This window comes from Stylophora pistillata, chromosome 7 (genome assembly GCF_964205215.1).
Source record: "Stylophora pistillata chromosome 7, jaStyPist1.2, whole genome shotgun sequence".
In the NCBI taxonomy this organism is placed as follows: Eukaryota; Metazoa; Cnidaria; class Anthozoa; order Scleractinia; family Pocilloporidae; genus Stylophora; species Stylophora pistillata.
The window spans coordinates 19,515,310-19,536,885 of NC_142525.1; the positions used below are offsets into that span (position 1 = coordinate 19,515,310).

The 21,576-nt window shown below is 37.6% G+C and overlaps 2 protein-coding genes and 1 non-coding gene across 6 annotated transcripts in view; 1 reads left to right on the top strand and 2 right to left on the bottom strand.

Annotated features, from left to right (window-relative positions):
• The first annotated feature begins 6,838 nt into the window (after positions 1–6,838).
• LOC111330867 (motile sperm domain-containing protein 1) lies at positions 6,839–12,556 on the top strand. Of its 4 annotated transcripts, none has more exons than XM_022935835.2 (7): positions 6,839–6,958; positions 7,171–7,373; positions 7,537–7,612; positions 10,488–10,641; positions 11,501–11,588; positions 11,790–11,951; positions 12,364–12,556. In XM_022935835.2, exons 2-7 carry the CDS (start codon positions 7,223–7,225, stop codon positions 12,393–12,395), a joined length of 663 nt encoding a protein of 220 aa, XP_022791570.1. In that variant the 5' UTR covers positions 6,839–6,958; positions 7,171–7,222; the 3' UTR covers positions 12,396–12,556. The 4 variants fall into 4 exon arrangements, with proteins under 4 accessions (XP_022791570.1, XP_022791573.1, XP_022791572.1 ...); XM_022935838.2 differs by having other exon boundaries at positions 10,488–10,632; XM_022935837.2 differs by having other exon boundaries at positions 6,848–6,963.
• Trnas-aga (transfer RNA serine (anticodon AGA)) lies at positions 7,976–8,049 on the bottom strand. The gene has a single exon. It is a non-coding gene; the product is annotated as a tRNA-Ser (tRNA).
• Positions 12,557–15,085: 2,529 nt separating the features above from the next.
• The window catches only part of LOC111330851 (structural maintenance of chromosomes protein 4), a 63,221-nt gene continuing 56,730 nt past the window's right edge, over positions 15,086–21,576 (bottom strand). Inside the window, exons 32-37 of the mRNA XM_022935815.2 lie at positions 20,833–20,910; positions 20,175–20,330; positions 19,717–19,793; positions 17,939–18,017; positions 15,815–15,919; positions 15,086–15,522 (exon numbers count right to left, since the gene is read on the bottom strand). Coding sequence (XP_022791550.2) covers positions 15,376–15,522; positions 15,815–15,919; positions 17,939–18,017; positions 19,717–19,793; positions 20,175–20,330; positions 20,833–20,910 — 642 coding nt within the window. The 3' untranslated portion in view covers positions 15,086–15,375. The remainder of the gene's footprint in view (positions 15,523–15,814; positions 15,920–17,938; positions 18,018–19,716; positions 19,794–20,174; positions 20,331–20,832; positions 20,911–21,576) is intronic.

Genomic DNA, 21,576 nt, shown 5'->3' on the forward strand with positions numbered 1-21,576 from the left:
CGAAATGTCCTCTATAAAAAAGAAAAACAGATCTGGCCGGCTTATAATAGTAGTTAGATAGTTTTGTTGTATTAGGTCATACTTTTAGGTGGTTAGATTTTTCCTGAGAGATATCACTCCAAACCTTCTTCCATTGACTTCAGTCGGAAACGGTAACTTGAATAATAAAAACTTGCAATACTTTACTTTGTAACTTAACTTAGTCGTGATACCAGGGGCGTTTCTCTCTTGAGTAAACTAACTACAAAAATGCTCCAAGTGGGATTTTTGTTATCGTTAAGAACCCCGTCACCTTTCCCGAGGTTTCTCATCTAAACTTTTGCGAAATGCACTTTGCTACGGCATTTTTTTTCCCTGAAAAAATAATTAATAAGTCCTTTTGTAAGTGCGTTATCAATCGATTTTCTTATATTGTCCATCAAATCCCAAATGACCTGCAACTTATTACACTCAAGGCACATTATTACTTCAAGAACTTTTTACACGATAAAACGATAAACGAGGGGGCATATGGGGCCTCTGGAAACCGCAAAACCGGAGAAAAAAACCTACAAAACCGAAAAACCGACGAAAAAAGGCAGCAAAATCGAAAACCGCATGCAAATCTGACAAAACCGCTACATTTTCACCTTTAAAGGGGTCAAAAAGGAAAAACCGAAGACCGCATCAGAGTTTTCGAGAAAACCGAAAACCGAAGGCAAGAACACGTAAAATCCGCAAACCGCTCTGAACATCAAAACCGAAAAACCGAACCTTCTTGGCCCAAAAACCGAAAAACCGATCCAGAACTTCCAGTCAAAACCACAAAACCGAAAATCCCAAAGCCCCTCTCATAAACGAGCGATGTTACGCTGAAAAGGGAGACTCGACGGAGGTTTACAGGGTGAAAAAGAAAGGATTAAGTCTATGGGAACAGCATGCATAAAGTACAGCTTAAAAACTAACCAGGAAACTATACTCCTATATCTCTGATAACGAATCAAATGATGAACTGCATTTCATTTTTGCTAGTTCCAAGAGTATCTTGTTGACAATACCCCAAACATTACTTTTCAATGTCAAGTAATGAGACTCTTGTTGCTGATAGTTAAAATATAATGCTTGAATGCTAGCAAGCCACCAACAAAGCAGGTTGAGAGAAGGCCGTAAAACCCATCACATTCTTATTTCTTGAGCAAAACATTCCACCGTATCAAACACCATCTTTGCTTCGATAATTAATAAGCCATTACTCCTTAATCTAGAAAAGCCTTACCTCAGAATATGTGAGGATGAGCGTGAAAAAATGTGCCTCACCCAGAGCATGTGTGGGGGAACAAACTAAACGGCACCGACAAGGTGAGCCTAAGCTTGAGAGAATAAGGTTAACTTAACGTATATGTGAGTCAAGAAGACGATACTGGGTTAACAAAGGGATAAACGTGGTTAAGCGTGGCCATCTCAGGGTAGATATAGACATGTTTTACCACGTTAACCCTCATCTACCTGAAGTTAGCCACGTTTCACCACTTTGACCCATAACTAAGTTAACCAGGATCTATCACACATGTGCTCATGTTCATTCCGGGTACAACATGGGTAACTAAGGGTAGATGGAGGTTAACGTGGTAGAACGTGGGTAGGATAGGATAGGATAACTATTTATACACGGTTTTTCCATCAGTTGATTTAGTTAATTCTATACTAGAAACCTATCTATCTAACTACTATAATAATTTGATAATAACAATTCAAATAAAAGAAATAAATAAAAAATTCTGCTTTTCATTGAGGCCGTGTCTAAAATTTACTTAAATTAAGATCTGTGGTAAGAACTGTGGTAAGATAGGGTAGATGAGGGTTAACTTGGTAAAACATGGCTAACCAGAAGTAGATGGGGGTAAACGTGGTAGACATGGGTAACTTCAAGTAGATGGGGGTAAACTTGGTAGAACATGGCTCACTTAGAGTAGATGAACGCTAACGGGGTAGAAAATGGCTAACCTAGGGTAGATGGGGGTAAACGTGGTAGAACATGGTTAACCAAGGGTAGATGGGGGTAAATTTGGTAACTTAGGGTAGACAGGGGTAAACGTGGTAGAACATGGCTAACCTAGGGTAATAGGGGTAACTTAAGGTAAATGAGGGTTAACGTGGCAGAACATGGGTAAGATAGGGTAGATGAGGGTTAACGTGGTAGAACATAGCGAACATAGCAAGTGGTAGATGGGGTAAACGTGGTAGAACATTGGTAACTTAGAGTAGACAGGGGTAAACGGCTAACCTAGGCTAGATGGGGGTAAACGGAGTGTAACATGGCTAACGAAGGGTAGATGGGGGTGAGCGTTGTTACGTGTACGAATGACCAACAAATGTCCGCTAACAAAGCATATATGAAAATAGACTCCCGAGTACGATATATGGCACGCAACAAAAATGTAACCACAAACAGTTACCCATTTTAACTATCATTTAATTAGTTTTACATTGTCTAATTTACTTAGGTTAAAGATTAAGTTAAGAAGTTCATAAAGCAGGCTTACAATCCTTCATGCCGAGTAAGTGTTCGTCGTCCTGATCAACCTCCAATCCCAACTTCCGCCGACTGAAGACCACAGCGCTTGGCTTTCTTGATTTATCGCATTCTTTCCTTGTACACAAACTCTTCCGGAGCGCTCCATAGTAAACTCTGTATTCTCTATCTTCTTCCCCTCTCGACTATCGTCTTCTCTTTCTTCTTTCCGGAAATCGCAAGGTCAAAAGGTCATAGCCTCGTCACATCATAGCTTCCACAACTTCTGTCAGCCGGCCACGAGGGTATGCCCTCGGCAAATCTCTTTTGTACTTCTCACAAGCTAGCTTTTATACATTTACTTTAGTTATCTAGAATGTTCTATTACTATTTATAGCGTATTACAAGTTGTACTATTTTTGGTAACAGCTGAGTCACATGAAAGAAGTTTCTGGAATATTACAGATTATAGATAATTCTAGAAAAGTCTGGGATTGCGTGACGGATTCAGTAAAAATAATTCGATCCTTGTAACAGCGTGGTAGAACATAGGTTACCTAGGGTAGATGAGGGTTAACGTGGTACAACATGGGTAATTTAGGGTAGATGGGTGTTAATGTGGTAGAACAAGGGTAACTCAAAGAAGATGAGGGGAACTGGTAGAACAAGGTTAGCTAGGACATATCATACAACATATAGTGGCAACAGCCAAAAAATCGATTCGGCTCATATTCTCAAGTTAGGTTGGCCTAAGAGTGAAACAAACCCCTGCATACTTCGTTTGGCTGAATATCGATTTATTTTCGAGAAATCGATTACAACTGATTTCCGCCAAAATATGGCTTTTCAGGCTCAAAATATCAGACGAATTTCGGAGCGTCGCGTCACAAAATGAAAGAGCCTGGATTAATAAAAAGTATCAAAGCTTAAAAAACAACATCAAAACATATGTTGATTGCCATTTGAGCAATTTGTTACCATTTATTTACACAATCTAATTGAATTTATGTGCTATACAATATAATTAACCAGAAATCTGGGATTCGGAAGGCGGAAGGTAGTTCTTTTGGATCTCCAAAGGAATTTTTGGGGAAATGATTCGGGGCGATTTAATCAAATTTTAAAGTTGGAGGATCAATGTTACTATAGGTAGCGTCGACCGACATGGCGACCGACATGTCGACCGACATATCGGTCGACAGTCGGTCGACAGTTGGTCGATAGTTGGTCGACAGGACGGTCGATAGTCGGTCGACCGAAAAAATTGAGCTTGCGTGAATATGTGTACATTTTCGACTAATTGACGACACCGTCGAATCGGCGCATTTTATCCAACTTTAAATTTTGAGTAAATCGCCTCGAACCATTTCCCCAAAAAATCCTTTGGAGATCCAAAAGAACTACCTCCCGCCTTCCGAATCCCAGATTTCCATTTAATTTTATTTTATAGCACATAGTTAAATCACGGGCTACTTTTGAGCTATTTTTAATCTAGTTGGAAGTAGGTCGGATAAATTCAATTATTAAAAAATGGATCATTGGATAATGCAATTCAAGACTTTTTATTGGCTTAGCCATTATGGTATATGAGCAAATATACCATAATCTACAAATATGGTAAGCGTTCGCGTCAGCTTAAAATTAAACGGGAGCTAAAAAATTTGTCTAATATAAAGATTTGTCTAATATCTTGGGGGCGTTTTTAATAAAACAATTATTCCGCTCCCGCTTGTTGGATACGAGATGATCATTATAGCCAACTCGGCGCTACGCGCCTCGTTGGCTATCTATCATCTCATATCCAACGCGCGCTCGTGGAATAATTGTTAATTAGATTGTGTAAATAAATGGTCACAAATTGCTCAAATTGCAATCAACATATGTTTTGATGTTGTTTTTGAGTTATTTTTTTTAAAAAGAATAACTATATGTTAGCGTATAGATTGGTGTATTGTGGTGTAGTGTAATCTGATCAGCGTAATTTGGTGTATCTCTAGGCAATCTGATTGGCGCATCTTTTTTTGGTGTATCTCAACGCAATGTGATTGGCCCAATGCTTTGGTGTATCACAAACCAATCAGATTGTGTTTTTTTTGCGATGTCGCACCAATCAGAGCGTTCTTGCTAATTTGTGGTTTGACAGGTCTTCAAATTTCAGCGAATCAACACGTGAGTCGGAGAGAGCGGTTCGCGAATTAAGGAAATTTATTACACGACTCGGGCAGTCAGAGGGCCTATAACTAAAATCAACCGATCAAAATGCTCTATCAGCCGGTCAATATTCTCTCAGTATTCTCGGGCACTGTCCCGAATGGTTCCGAATGATACCGCACTTGTGTCCCTTTGAACCTCAGTCGTATAATAAATCTCTTATTAGCCAAGCTTGCTCAATAGCCAAGCTTCTCTCAATATTCTCGGGCACTGTCCCAAATGGTTCCGAATGATACCGCACTTGTGTCCCTTTGAACCTCAGTCGTATAATAAATCTCTTATTAGCCAAGCTTGCTCGGGACCGCACTGGAAGAATATCGGCCCTCGGTCTTTTTTATAAGGACCTCGTTGCGCTCGGTCCGTACTGTCAAGATCTCGGGCCGATATTCTCCTAGTACGGCCCTCGCGCTTGGTTAATAAGATATATGTATCAGTCGTATTGAGAAAGCGGTGGAGTTGTGATCGTTGTACGACTATGCTTATTCTTCCTTCTGAAGGAGACTGAGTGGAACATGAGAAAGATTTTGAATCAAATATTAGTTCAGATGTTGATAGGAGCAACTTAAGGATATTTCATTGCTATATATGAGTTAATCAGCGATTCCAATTTTGAATTTCGCTCAAGGAACGAGGTAAGATGACATCTACAAGAGTTGTAAGATCATCTATTCAATGTAATGGCTCCTTCGTGAGGATTTTATCGATATGATCTGTCTGGTTTTGAAATCTTGTAGATGTCATCTTACCTCGTTCCTTGAGCGAAATTCAAAATTGGATCGCTGATTAACTCATATATAGCAATGAAATATCCTGAAGTTGCTCCTATCAACATCTGGAGTAATATTTGATTCAAAATTTTTCTCATGTTCCACTGAGTCTCCTTCAGAAGGAAGAATAAGCATAGTCATACAACGATCACAACTCCACCGCTTTCACAACACGTCTGATACATTTCCTTATAGTTATTATTTTTTTTTTTAAAAAAACAAACCTTTGAAGTTTTTTTTTGCCTCGGAACGATATATCAGAAGGCATTTTATAGGCCTCAAGTTTTTTTGACTGATTGAAACTAAAGGTATGTGGCAGTGACTTCCACAAGTTTTTTATTTTTGGTCAGAAAAGTATAATTGTTTTGTCCGTAATATTGATTTTCGGATGGATTCAATCGCCAATGTTTACAGAAGATGATTGTATTAATTAATCGAATTAAAACAATCGGCAAAAACTTTTACTCTTCCCAAGGGTTGTTGTTTTCATCAGTACGTTAACGATAGAAGTGATTCATGGTATTAGGTTCGTACTTTAAATAAATATATTTAAGTTCACTCGAAATATGATTATAAACTGTAACAAGCTTATCGTTGATGTGCGGCCAGTACTTCTAATCTGACTGACACTCGATGCCAAAACTCAACCTCGTTCCCAGGCTATGTCCACCACATTGCTTTACGCTAATTAAAAACTGCGCGCTATTGTTCATTTTCTTGCGCAGAAAAAACCAAACGCAATTTCTGCTTCTGGCCCTTAATGGTCAGAATAATAACTGGGACTTTGTCTCTGACGAAGGAACGGCATTAAGCACAATTTTAACCTACGAGCAAGTCGTTGTTTGGTCTCGTCATGCAATGCTGGAAAGAGAGAGAGAGCGTTGCGTGACAAGTTCAAATTAGGGCTGTGGAGGGGACTGCAGGAAGTGTTGCACCAATGCAGTTTATTTATGCCAACAATTATTCCGACAGCAGCAACAGTTATACAGTGTTCCATTTCAACCTACATATCCAAAAAAATAACTCCTTCATGCGCAGCATAGCATGCCTATGTTTTGAGATTTGGTACTTTTTATCAATCCAGGTTCTTTCATTTTGTGACGCGACGCTCCGAGATGCGTCTGAAATTTGGAGCCTGAAAAGCCATATTTTGGCGGAATTCAGTTGTTATCGATTTTCTCGAAAATAAATCCATGTTCAGCCAAACGAAGTACGCAGTGGTTTATTTCCCTTTGAGACCTAACATGAACGCTTTACCTCTGTAAACCACTTTTTAGTGAAAAAGTTTCCTCATTAAAGATTGTCATCATCATATGACACTAGACCACGTGACAGGCGCTCGATGTGATACGGTATTGTGTAAGCCACACAAAAATACATTTACCCCTAATGCTGCGGGAGCTGGTAATCTGGAGGTAAACAGAAAAGGGAACTTCAGCGTAATGCACCGAGTGTGATCTGGTAGAGGAACTTCAAACGTTCAGATCAAGTCAGGTTTTATTGTATATAGATATAGATCTTGGGCCAACATTTTAGAAACCTCAACAATGCACCACTGCCGACAGACACATCTTGATTCAGGAGACACATCTTGATTCAGAAACATTTTAATGTCGTAGAGTCGTCATTAGTCATTTTCCTTCAGCTCAGGAACTAACCTTTTGTCAAGCTTAAATGTACATAATCTTTTTTCTGTGTTAGATCTTGTGCGCTGAAAACCAGACCAGAGCGAAGGGGAATAGCCTTTAGTTGTATGAGGTCATTACAACCCTCTCATTTCACAGATGGAAGCTTGCCAGTTTTTGTTTTTCCACAATCGCTGACTTTTTATGCTGACGAGCAGTCGACTCATAAGCAAGTTCTCACGGTTTACAATCCCTACGAGTTCACTTTACGGTTTAAAGGTACATAATGAGTGTAACGCAGTACTGACAGTAGTTTTCCGTTTTGGGAGCGGTTTGTTTACATTTTGACAGGGAAGTCTAGCCATTCATGAATGTTAAAGCATCACCCTCAGCGCGTGTCAATTATATAATCATTTACTGGTTATGTTTGTTTTGTTTCAAGTGTTTTGCACCGCTCCAAAGAGATACATCGTGGTTGAGTCTGATGGCGTGATCAAACCTCGATGCTGCATCGATATGTATGTAACAAATCTTGTTTAAACCTTTAGTTCCTCTAGTACATAGATAACCCCCAACTGAAAATTCAAGTTAAAGTGAAAAGTAAAAATACTCCCTCTTATGTGAACCTCACTGAACTTTGATGTTGGTTTGACCTGGACTCTGACAATTCCCCGAAAATATAATCCTTTTCTGTTACTGATTCTATCCATTCCTTTGGGTGAAGAAGAACTTAGTTGTCAATTGAAAGTAATTTTCACTAGGTGGCTGAAGTTAGAGATTTCCTCTTAACATGAAAATCCATGATTAAATTTGGGAAACAGAATTTGTGTCTGTGAAGATGAAACAAACAACAATATAATATATACTCGGAAAAAAATCCGAGTCCCAGATGGGATTTGAACCCACGACCCTCGGTGATCTAGTCCGATGCTCTAACCACTGAGCTACTGGAGACTCTATGGTAAACAAGGGTCAATTTGTGGTCAAGACTGGAACCACATCACATAGCTACACAGCCAAGTATCAACCAGCACATGTGAAACTCACAAATCAGTGGATTAATAACCAATAAAAAAACAACTTAAGTTTGAACAAACAAGTTATTTCTTATGTCTCCCAACTTTTCCCATCGGGAATCACATAAGATATATATGTATGTACAGACGGTCAACACCTTCAACCCTGATGATGGCAAACAGCCGAAAACATTTGGTTTTAACCTTTTTAATGACTTTTTAACCTTGTATATATGATATTTCTTATTAAGCGAACATTATGGACATTAGGTGGTAGAGGTAGCACAATTTAACCTCTCCACAACTATGACCTTGGAAACACAGAAAAGGGTGATGGCTGTGTTCAACATCACATCTCCATTCAGTAACAACCCAAGCAGCAATTTCCTGTTGGTGGTTGTTGTAGTGTACTATGTTTACATAGGGTTACCACCACAAGGAAGCTCGTATTACTCAATCTTGTGGAAATCTACTTTCCTAAGTTAAAGTAAAATTATGAATATTGTATCGTGAATATAACATAAACATCAAAACATAAACTTTATTTATACTTGAAGTTTAGAGTAGCTAACAAGCTTATATCTTCAAGCTGAGACTTGGGAATCCTTACTGATAGTTTATCATGTGCCTAAGGCCTATGGCCAATATAGTGAACGCTCTGATTGGCTAAGAGTAAGATCAGACCAGGGCTTTATACAGCAGTAGGGCTCATAGGCTGAATACAGATTATGCAAATTAGAAAGAGCATGGAATGTTAGACAAGTACTGCGGTGTTTCTTTTCTCTTTTTGAAAATTGGAGTGTTTGAAAACAGCGAAGGCTGATTACTGGTCACACAAAGTACACTCAATTTAAAACAAACAGCGTAAGTTTTCAGAAGAACAGCTAAGGTGCATTTTTGACTTACCTTTGAGATTGTGCTTGAAGGGACAAGGTAAAAGAAACATTCAAGCTCACAACTAATACAAGAAACCATAAGAATTTGCTTTGGAAAACTTTCATTGATATGATCACATCTTAACAAAATTTTCCCAAACTAAATTTGTAAAGAGGCCATTTTACCTTTCCAGCTGGTAACTTGAGAGGGCACAACTGTAGAACAATCAAAGTTTGTCCTGTCGTATTGAAAGTTTTAAAAATTGCTAAGTGGAGTACACCATCAGTAGATCTGTCATGCATCCTTAACAGAACACCACAAAAAAACTAGTAAGTCTCAACAATTACTGCAAGGTTAATTTTGTCACAGTTAGCTTAGTAGGCCTCTTCAATAGATTCACTCACATAAACAACCAAGATTAAATCAGTTTCCAGGAACATCAGATGTAAGATTGCTTTCTGTCGGTAGCAGATTTTCTGATTACTTCATGTAGTTTTAGATGTTCAGAAGTCTTGTAGAGTTCAGCAGTTTATTCATAAATCTTTCGGATGGCAAAAAACATGCTGTTGAAAGTGAAGGGGAAGATTGAAATTTTCTGAACTGTGCATTCCAGAGCATTTGCATCTCCTTTCACCAAGGCCTGGACATGTTTGACTATTTTGAATGTTTGGTTATTACGGGTAAATCTCAGACTGCAGCTTAGCTTTATTGACCTTGCTATTGCTTGGTCAATACAGAAAGGTCTCAGTTTGAGATTTTTCTGTAACCACCTCACTCTTGGTAGTAATGAGAATAGTTACTTGACCCACAGATGTAGAGCCTACACAATGCATCTTCATATGATGCCCTGTGATTCACTCTGCCTAATTTTTTTTTCTTTTTCCAAAAATTTGCAAAATTTTTTATTTCTATTGGGAAGATAATTTCAGCAGTTTTATACTAATTAACATAAATGTATTAATCATTTTTAATTCCTCTGTGGTTTTTTGTTTTATTTTTGTGAGGATGACTGTAAGAACCAAGTGATAGTGTTTACCAAGTATTGTTTTTCTCAAGTGTTGCTCTTTTTTTGTCCATGTTTCCTCATTTGATTATTGTCACTGACCCATGTATTTAAATCATGGCATATGGGCTACAGGATATAACTTGAAGCTTTAAGTTCCTCTTCATGAAATATTCCCTTTTGAAAAATGAAGTGAAGTTTAACAAAGAACATATCAAATATACCCACACATTATCTCAAAGATGAGTTACATAACTTATATACGTGTATCAGGATTTCTCTGAGCTGTTGGTTGGCTGATAGCCAGTTGAAGAAATTTGATGGGAGTACAGAAATTTTGATATTGGTAAAATGAAATTATTAATATTAATCTAAGTTCATCTTAAATTTTCTTCTTATTTACATATTTAGATAATTTGGATTTTAGTATCAATTATTGAAGTGTCGTGCTCACATTTAGGGAAAGTGATGCAAGTTTTTATTGTCATTGAATTTTAGAGTTGTCCGTCACAGTGATGTTCAAACTGCAAAAACACAGTTAGACAAATTTCGTCTTCAGATTTTTGAGTATGGGCTACAGAAAGTGATTGGTCAGAAAGAAATCATGGCTGTCCTTCAGCCCAGCAGGAAAGAACATCAACAGGTGCTGATGGTATACCAGCAAATGTCTTCCTACAGAATAAATTTTCCAATCCCTCAGAGTGTCATTGTCCTAATATGCAAATCCATGACAACTACTCTAAATCCCATGATTTCTGGCTAACCCTACCCTCCAGCCCAGAGTACCACTGTCTGGTAATATTTATTACAAATAAACTGGCCAATAGGCTAAGTTAATTTGGTTGAAATCTACAGCAGCATGTAAGAGCCATTCTAAATTAAGAAAATAGCAGTTAGTGGTGTCAAAGTTCTAACCATGAATCCAAAGTTATAACTATGGATCAAAGGTAGGGATTGAAATTTATAACTAGAGATCCCAAGTTATAACTATGGATTCAATTTTATAACTGTGGATGCAAACATGTAACTATGGATTTGAAGTGAAAAGCAGGGATCCAATGTTACTACCGATCCTTAGTTAGGGATCCATGGGACTGACTTTAGATCCTTAGTATTAACTCTGATCAGTAGTTTCAAGTTCAGATCTGTACTTATAACTTTGGATCATTATCATAAGCCAATATGCAATGTTTTCTTTCATTTTCAATGACACTTACAGGCTGTGGTAGAATTCATTTGAAATCAGACCTTCCCATCAAGCCAGCCTTTTAACATCATGACCCATTGCATTTATTTTAGCCACCAAAACCCTTGTGGCAGTAAAAATTTATTTGATGACAGTAAACTTTTAAATCTTCATTAGTGAAAAGTTATTGGTGTTTCATTGAGGTAATTGCCTTACATAAGTTGACTGAAGTACAGTTCAAAGCCATTCCCCAGCAGTCAGAGTGCTTACCTATTTATATTCATTTGCATGATGTAATACCTGTCTAATACTTGGTTGGTCTCAGATGTCTAAGGATAAATCAACCACAAGATCCGTGACATCACAAAGAACAGAGAACAGTGGTGGAACTGTGGAGCAGTTCACAGACTCAGGTAACATTTTCTAACACAAGTCTTTTACACCTTTCGCTGAGATTGAAATTTAGAATGCCACTGTTCAAGTGAAAAGAATTGTGTTTTGTGAAAGCCACAAAGTGCATGGAGGGAAGGTTTAATGGACAATTTCTGCTGTTTTTTACATTCTTTTTTAGAACTACACGATGCCAGACTGAATTTTTTCTTTGCATCCAACAGGGTTGGTAGGTCAGCAGGGTCCCAGCTTGTGGGTAATAATTATGGCTGCTGTCTGTATCATTGCTCTGGTATTACCACTGGAAGGTGACAAGTATACACGATCAGTGCCACACTACCTTCTGCTGTCAGTAAATCAAAAGTTACTGGCTTCATTTATCCTAGGTAGGCATGGTTATTTTGTTTCTTTTGTTTCTTTTTAGCTCCCCTTTTCCAACCTAGTTTTTATTTTTAAACAAGATAATATCTAGGTGGGTTGTTTTATTGCTCAGTTGGTTGAGAGCTGTAACAGAATGTCAGAAGATTTTTTTTTTTGCTCATTAGCGGAAGGAAAGATCTTTTGTTATAGTTAAGAATAAATTATTTTTAACTTGATTTCCTTAAATAAGTTCAACTACCAGTATGTATGTCATATGGGAAAAATGACATGCACTGGAGGTGTTCAAATTTCTGCAGGGATAATTGTCATATAATAATTGTTCAAAGTTCAAAATTCTTGAGAAGAATGCTAAGTGTAACTATCAACTTGAAATGATTTAAAAGTAGTTAAATGGTGGCATTTCTGTATCATTTGCAGGTCTTATAACGATGGCAGTCTTAAAAACATGACAGTATTTGCACACAGAGGAAAACATCACTCTCTAGGATTATTTAACAGACAATATTAGTGATGATGATGATTATGGGTATTACTTTTAATCTTGTTATTGTCAGTGATATTATTTCAGAAGCATACCATAACATGCTTGACTCTAAATAAAATCATAAACTGGGTCAAAATCATCCTCGGAGACCCAGGGGCTGAGTCGATTTCAAGTTAGGGCGGAAGAGCCCCTGGGGACATTGTCTTTCAAGACTAGTTCCAAACGGTCGCAGTCGTTCTGTCATCTGATTGGTGCCAGAAAATCTTTGTGTTTTTCTGCCCAATCAGAGTGAAGTGTGCTTTAGAGTCCTTTCGTGTGTTTTAACACGGACATATACTAGTAGCTCAGTTGCTCGCTATGTTTGTCTGGACCTTGCGACGGAGATTTGCTTGAGGTGACCGATTTGCTTGAGGTCTCAGCACACAATGTAAGTGAAGTCGATCAGATTGTCCGCGAAAATCTTACCGGAAATCATACTGAATACTTTCGCAGGTATCACTAGAGAACGTGTTTTAAAGTTTGCGAGGATTGTATAAAACACGATGGTTGCAGTCATTGATATGTCGCTTTAAACGTTAAAGGAGATTTAAGCTTAAATCTTTCTAGATTTTTTGCATAATTTGCTGTGACTGAAACTTTGCCAATCCCATGAAGTTATTTCGTCCCACGGGCCACGCAGGTATGTCGATCAACTGGCGCATTCGCCTACGTAGATTTCTGTTTTCTGTGCGCGCCAAAACCTAATCTTAGAATTAAAGACAATACGGCCAAGGTTGCAGAGAACGTTGAGTTCGTGGACGACCTCCAGCAAGTGCTAAGAGAAAGCTTAGCTGTGTTTCCGGTTAGCTAATCAAAATCTGAACAAAAACTTATCAACGAGAACATCGCGGGAAAGAGAGATGTTTTCGGGCAGTTACCGAAGGGCTTTGGATAGAGTTTAATCTTTCAACTGCTGCCTAGAGTGTTGAAATTTTTGAGCTAGGAAGGCCACGGATTCTCTTCTTGTCCCTTGGTCATTGTCATTTCACCTCTTCTGTCGATTGTTTAAGACCAAGTTAGGGCCTGATTACATGACCCGGGTTGACTTCTTTTGTTTTGGTGTTCGCCAAAGCGTGAAAACAAAAGAAATCAGCTCGGCTCATGTAATCAGGCCCTTAAATACCTTTGATTATTGGGAATCGATCCGATGCTGTTTTCAAAGGGAAAAACAAAACCAAAGACCAAGAAATATTGGATAGAAAGGGCGGGTTTGCTTTATTGCAAATGTCAGCTTAGTAGAACAGGATCATCTACCCACATCTAAGAAGCAAAAGTTTCCACGCTCAGCTTTTCTTTTTTTTTTTCAAGCGAAGATGAGATTAGATTTTGGCACGCACGGAAAGTTGCGCAAGAACCAGTTGCTCGACATACCTGCGTGGCCCGTGCGACGAAATAACTTCCCGGGATTGGCAAAGTTTCGGTCACAGCAAATTATGCAAAAAATCTAGAAAGATTTAAGCTTAAATCTTCTTTAACGTTTAAAGCGACATAGCAATGACTGCAACCATCGTGTTGTGTACAAACCTCGCAAACTTTAAAACACGTTCTCTAGTGATACCTGCGAAAGTATTCAGTACAATTTCCGGTAAGATTTTCGCGGACATGATCGATTTCTCTTACATTGTGTGCTGAGACTGAAACTTTTCACCTCAAGCAAATCTCCGTCGCACGGTCCAAACAAACATAGCGAGCAACTGAGCTAGTTGTATATGTCCGTGTTAAAACACACGAAAGGACTCTAAAGCATACTTCATTCTGATTGGGCAGAAAAACACAAAGATTTTCTGGCACCAATCAGATGGCAGAACGACTGCGACCGTTTGGAGCTAGTCTTGTAAGACAATGTCCCCAGGGGCTCTTCATGCCCTAACTTGAAATCGACTCCGCCCCTGGGTCTCCGAGGATGGGTCAAAATTAACAGGTAATAGAACTACGACTTGCACATGTAGTAAGTCATTTTTTTCATGCTGCAATATAGTTTTTACAGTTTGTTTCGCTGTCTTAAGTGATACTCTAGCTTCCATTTAACTTTGTAACAATCATTTCTTTTCCTCTTTGAGTCTGAGATGAAGAAATATTTGACTTCCTGGTCATTTACTAAATTGGAGATAGACAGGTTTGGGTAGAGGAGCATTCACTATGTATGCTTGGGTTTGGCTCTAGACTGAAACTAACATTTGCATAGATAACTTTCCAGTACTTATAAAGAGCATGACAATACTTTGAATAATTGAGTTTGTTCTAAGTTGGGTAGTAGTTTCCACAAGATGAATTTCTTTGTGAAGCAGGTGCTACAAAACAGACTCCATTATCCAGATATCTGAATTAACAGAAGTACTTCAGTGGGGCCTGGTGGTTGTAGAGTGCAAATAAGGGACTGTACATATGAAGAAATGTTTAAAAGCTGTTTTTAATCAAAGCAGAGGGATGTTTGTTGAACTCTGTTACTAGTAGGTGGGATGGAAAATATCCCACTTGAAATAGAGGTTGAATGGGTATGCTTACATGGATTGCATGTGTGCTCCTGCTTTTGGCTTTCCTAAGTGCACTACTAAATAGTAGTTTTGAATTTCTTTTCTCTGATGATTAAAGATACTTATCTACAGACTTGTGAGGTTTGTTTCTTTTGTAAATATTTATTTCTATTGACATACATTTGTGCATAGGCAAACTACTGCTATTACAACTATACACACACCAACCTTTTGATAAAATGAATTCAGAAAAAATTAATGTGGAAAACAACATAGCCACTTACAGCTTTACACATATTGCTCTGGTCACTACATACACGGCTTGATTTGGACATACTTCACAGATACCAAAGATCAAATAATTTCTACCATGCTTTCTCCAACATGTCTAAAACTGATGCAGCTGTATGAATATAACATGCAGCGGCAGTATCAGGCTTCAGATGCTATTAATTGTGGATTGATTGCAACACTCTTTGTACAATTATCAGTTTTAAATATACCGATTAAACGATCGGCTAACTCAAACATATTGTTTCGTAAGCTAATTATTATAAATTGAGCATTTTTTGTCCTCTCCTAAAACAAAGACCAAGACAATATTAGTTCAAACATAACAGAGAACCTTGTGATATGGTTGGGGGCAATAGTTTTTTTTTGGGTAAAGTGGGAATACAAGGTATGACTATGACTCTGATTTTGTGTGAAAAATAATGCAGGAAGGAATATGATGCTGTGAGGGGTTTGAAATTTTTCTCAATATAAAGTATTTGAAAACAAAGAGGGCATAATATGTTGGAAAGTTTCAGAGACTGCAATCCTGAAATATTGCTTAAAGCTAAATGCAATAGAATTACTTTACTTTGCTGACCTTGATATAATTGGCAACTATTGAAACATTTCTGAAGTCAAGGGCTGCATCTATTTCATCCATCACATAGAGGGGTGTTGGCTTGTAATGATGAAGAGCAAATACCTAAAAAACACAAAAAAAGAAACAATCAAATTATCCTGAATTACAGTCTTGCTGTTTTTTTTTTTCCTCTACCAGCACTTTATTAAACTTCTGTAGGTAAGCAACCATGACAAAACAAGCTTGGGTGAGGTTCCCTTAAACCAGAAGGGGTCTCATTTTTCAGCCACAGAATGCTGTTATCTCAGGATTTTGATTAAAAATTTGTGAGCAGTTAACAGTGCAGTACATTAGTTTTTTTTGTATCTGGTGTGTAGCAACTAGAAAAGTTGCCACAGCAGTAAGAGATTGCACAGGTGTGTTATATAGGACAACAAATAGTTTTACACAGTTTACCTTATATGAAGTAAGTGATCATTGAGTAACAAATATGACATTAATGTGTAACCAAAGACCTGGCTTAACCACATTAATATTTGTTAATGACATTTTGAGCAGTGAGGCAAGGTTATTTTGGTGATTTAACCAGTCTTTCCTAAGTTATTAATACAGAACAGATTTCCAACCACACACACATTTCACCTTTATAATAGACCTTTAGTACTTTGTTCATCTTCACTTTTCTTTTAATTGACACAGTGTCAGCACTACTGTTGCAATATTCCATTGCATATTGAATTAGCCCATAATTGTTTAGTTATTTAGTCATTTATTCCCAGTATGCACCATTCTATTGTTCACACTTCATTAGTTGTAGATTGCACCAAAAAATTGTTATTCATAGCATGTGCGATTTGTATTTAAAAAAGCCGTTAGGATGCGAAGTAAACTTGCTCTCTAAAACAAAACAGTTGTGCGGTCATGATATATTTCTTCATGCAGGGGACTAAAAAAAAAAAAAACCACATGAGGAAACTACACAACCAGTATTCACTGAATTAACAGGTTTTACAACTTTATTTTTGGCATGAGGACCCCCCTTCTGCTACTTCCTTAATCACTGTCATTTTCACCTCTGTTAAGCGGTCACCCTTATTAAGCTGTTGAGATGTATGTATGTAAATCTTTATTTAAACACGGAAAATCATCAGTTACATAATAAAAACTAAGATTAATCAACTGCTTTACATGATTGCCGTGTGGGAATTCTATTTTTTAAAAGTTTTTGGGCAATTTATTCCATAACATGGCCCCACTGTAAGAGAAGCTTCGTTTCAAATAATTGGTGTTTGGTTTGGACAAGGCCAGCCTTCCCTCAGAGTTTCTTATGTCGTACACAGAGTGACGCTGAGAGAAAAGACTTTGTAGATATTCGGAAGCAAGGTTGTTTATAATTTTATACATCATTAGGGCTTTTTGTTTCTCTCCTCGAAGAGATAGCCTCTCCCAATCGAGGGTGGAGAGAAGGTGGTTTAAACTTGTATCAAAGGGTAATTTAGTAATAATTCTGGCTGCTCGATTCTGTAATTTTTGGAGCTTATCACTTAAGTAGCCACTTAAACAGTCCCAGACGGGGCTGCAGTACTTTACTTTCCAAAGAGTCGTTTGTATTCCACCAGTATCAAAACAGTCACTAAAAGTAGAACCCCTCAAAAAAAAAAAAAAACAAAACAAAACAAAAAAATCTATATATATATATTTTTTGAGCGGTTCTACTTTTAGTGACTGTTTTGATACTGGTGGAATACAAACGACTCTTTGGAAAGTAAAGTACTGCAGCCCCGTCTGGGACTGTTTAAGTGGCTACTTAAGTGATAAGCTCCAAAAATTACAGAATCGAGCAGCGATAAATTTTACATCAAATATATTATATATATATATATATATATATATATATATATATATATAATATATTTGATGTAAAATTTATCGGTAATCCATGTTTCTCTCCTGAAATCAGTGTTAGTAGTATTTTTTAGTAAGTTGTTGTACACATGTGGTTAATTGTGGCATAAAATGGCATCTTTTTATTGTTTTCATATTCTGTGGAACCTGTTTTCAGCCATCAACCTGTAGATAGCAGTCATCCTGCAATTTCCCTTGGGTGACCACTAAAACAGGTTTGACTGCAGGTGCTCTTACCAAAGCCAGTGAACTCAGAGTCTTCTCTCCACCTGATAGATTAGAGATATTCTTCCAGCTCTTCTTTGGTGGCCTCACACTAGAAAATGAGACCAATATTTCTACAAAATGTTTCTCAAACCACCTTGACAATTAACATTTTGTTTAATCTCTATCACAGAGATTCCATTTCACTTTTATACAAAATATACTACAGAAAAGTTATATAAATTCACTTATTTTGATGTTTTTGGGAATAAGGTAATTACTTATTGATTAGTTTTCTTCCATTCAGTACAGTTTCTATTTCAGGCATAAATCAGTCATAAAAAAGCTCATGGTGAAAAACTAGTAACAAAGTGTTATTGATTGTCTAATGTTGAAGACACTTCCAAAGTAGATTGTGGTGTTTTGCCTGCACAGCGCTAGTATTTTTCCTGCAGTGAAGTTGATACCACCTATGCAAGGTAAAGAAGTGATACAAAAAGAATTTCCCCAAACATTAAGGGACAGTGGAAAAGGTATTGTAGAAGCACAGATGCCCACCAACAAGAGATTTGTAGGGGAAAATATCTTCAAAGTGCAGAAAACTGGGCAGAGTACAATGATTTGTAGGATGGCACATCACCATATGACATTTGTATTTAAAGATTTGTACAAAGCAGTACCGGAGCAGAAACAATAGGACATCTTTCCCCTACTAGGTTTAAGCTCCAACCCAACCCTGCTCCCTCCCACTTCTCAGTAAACAGGACAGACCACATCACAGTAATCTGGTGAATGGGTTCTTAACGTTCTCTGCCAAACCAAATTAACTAATTAATAGATGCAGGAGATGGGACCTACAGTTTACTCGTCCTAATCCGAGAAGACCAGAATGTCTATCCATTTTTTTGTGACCATCTGGGAACTGCCTGGCGGTGGCTTTGTCCCGTGTGGCTTTTCGGGTGAGAATAGGTTTTTTAAGAAGAACGTTTTCGAATTGATGTTTAAGGATTTTACAGTCAATAAATTTCTTGGTTTGGTTAATATTGGATTTAACACATTTCTTGATATCATAGAAAGGTAGCACATTCTCCCCAGTTATTTTATGACCTTGAGTGTTGGTCCGGCTGGGGCTCAAACCCTCAACCTCCTGCACGACAGTCCAGTCCTTTAGCTAGATGAAGGGTAGGCAGTTGAAACACCAAATCCACAAAAGTGACTATTTCATGAGACAAACTAGCACATTTCAATAAGACTTTAGTACTATAGTAATGAGATGAGGTAACACGGTATTTCATTATACAGCCAGCAGCCTGCGTGGGCAATATGTGGCAATATAAAAATTACATATGGGCTTGATGGGCCCTGATCTTGCTCACTTGGGATTTCCTGCCTTGATCCCACCCTAGAAAAAGACTGAGTGGAGCAGACTTACAAAGAGCGTTATTTTTTTTAACAAGGACAATAACAGATGCAAAAAATGAAGAGGAAAAAAAAAAAAGAAACATTAAACAACTCCCATGGGTTTATTATGCTACAAACAGCATTCGATTTCCTTTCCTGCTTTCAAAATGAATAAGTCACTCTTGATTCTTATTATATTGACAATTTTTTTGCAACATAATAAATCCTTAATTGATCAAGAATGTGAGGTCAAGATGGCTGGATATTAGCCTCAATCTTTTCTTGCATTTTTATGGATCTCAACTTTGTCTCCACCCATAAAAACAGAAGAAAAAGAGCTTGGCCAATATCTAGCAATGTTGACCTCATGCTTGGACAATAATACATATATTTTTGCATGAGCACGGTACCTGAATACAATTCCTTCAGAGAAGGGATCAAGGCTATCAACCAACTCCAATTCAGCATCACCACCAAGAGTAATCATCTAATAAAGAAGTTAATAACTATGAAGAAGGTCTTCAGTCTGAACAAAAAGCCTCAAAAAAACAGTCATCCAAAGTTGATGTGACCATCATACTGACTGAATAAGGCTTAGATCACTCCTATATGATCTTCAGTTTCCCTTTTCCCCATCAAATAACAAACAAACAAAATCATGGGAAAAAAACCAACAACCAAACAAACAGTAAGCACATAAAAAAATTGCTGCACTATTGTGGAACAAAGATACATTAAATTTAAGACCTGAAAATCATTGCAAAGTTTAGGAACTGCTGTTCTTTCCAACATTCCTTATGTACTTCACAGTTTATTTCAGTGATAAACCAGTCATAGTGAAACTAAATGTCAAAGAGAATTATCCAACCTGATACATTTCTTTCAGCTTGGTAGTGATGACAGAAAATCCTGCCATAAACTCATCAAGGCGCTGTTTACGCATAGCTTCATGTTCTTTTCTTTTCTGGTCACGTTGTACTGTTACTTCATCAAGATCCTTTACTCGAGTCAGGTATGCTTCTTCCTGTAGGAAAAGTATTACATGCATAAACCCAAAATATAACATCACTTCACAGTAGAGTTTGCTGGAAAAGCTTTAGCTTTGCAAACTCAGTAATTTGTTGTTATCTAAGAGGTTGGAGTCATCTGTTAATAATGACATGGTTGATTTTGTACGTGTATTTGTAACTTCTTAGTGAGTGCCCCTTAAAAGTAGTACATTAATTTGACATGAATTTTTTTTTTTTGGGGGGGGGGGGGGCGGGGGGTAGCAATATCAGAGGATTATGGATCAGGGCTGTGTTCTAGCAGTGCACAGTGTCCCCTGGCACCATACTTTTGCTTTTGGGCAACTAGGGAGTCCTAGTTTTTTCATAAACAGCAAATGCTGGGCACCATGGATTTCAAAATATCAGAGCACTGGGCTCCCTTTAATTTTTCTTAGAGCACAGCCTTGTAGATGAACAGTAACTGTAACCCTTGAAAACTTTGCTTTAATGAATGAAAGTTAACTTTCCTAATAATACCTTTTTGCGATACTCTGCAATGGCTGCTATGTTCGGCTTCATTTGTTTCAATTTCTCCTCCAAAACAGTGATCTCATACTAGGAAAATATATTCGTAGATAACTAGACAAACAACTAAATAAATAAATAAATAAATAGCAAAACACTATTCAAAGATGTTCCAAAAGGCACAATTGAGAATCAAAGTGGATGTGAGCCACTGAAATCAGATGATGATTGATGAAAGGCTGGGGAGGGACCTTTTGTATTTATTCAGGGGGCCTACTTCCAGGAAAATTTTAATATCATAATTATTTTCTACATTGAGTATGTACACATGTGGACTGGCTAGTAACCTGGAAAGTGAGAGGCTGCCAGTTCAAATCCTACCATACACATCATGTTTTCTTTCTTATTAACAGATATGTTTATGTATAAGAAACATATAGGGAAAGATGGCCTTGTTATCACTGGTGTCAGATAGGATTCTGAAGGGAAAAGGAGGATGAATTTCCCTTAAAATTTCATCCAGAAGGAAGAACCTTGAAGTCTTTTCCTTATAATCTTAGCTTAAGTGTGACTTGTATGTGTCCTGGTGTTATGTTCAGGTCGGTCACAAACAGGGTGCTACTTCCACTGAACACTGAATGGTTTATCAGCAAGAATTTCAAGCTAGAAATCATAGTGTGTTCACCACATAGAACTGATCCACAAATAAGAAACATTGCCACTGAAATAACTCACTTCCTAGATAAACCTTTTCAA

What these genes read in the sequence shown, in the direction of transcription:
- LOC111330867 (XM_022935835.2), top strand. Translation starts at nt 7,223, where the DNA reads ATGAGGTCATTACAACCCTCTCATTTCACAGATGGAAGCTTGCCAGTT. An exon ending in AACATCAACAGGTGCTGATG is followed by an intron (nt 10,642 to 11,500) that starts GTATACCAGCAA and finishes GGTTGGTCTCAG; the next exon opens with ATGTCTAAGGATAAATCAAC. An exon ending in ACTGGCTTCATTTATCCTAG is followed by an intron (nt 11,952 to 12,363) that starts GTAGGCATGGTT and finishes TATCATTTGCAG; the next exon opens with GTCTTATAACGATGGCAGTC.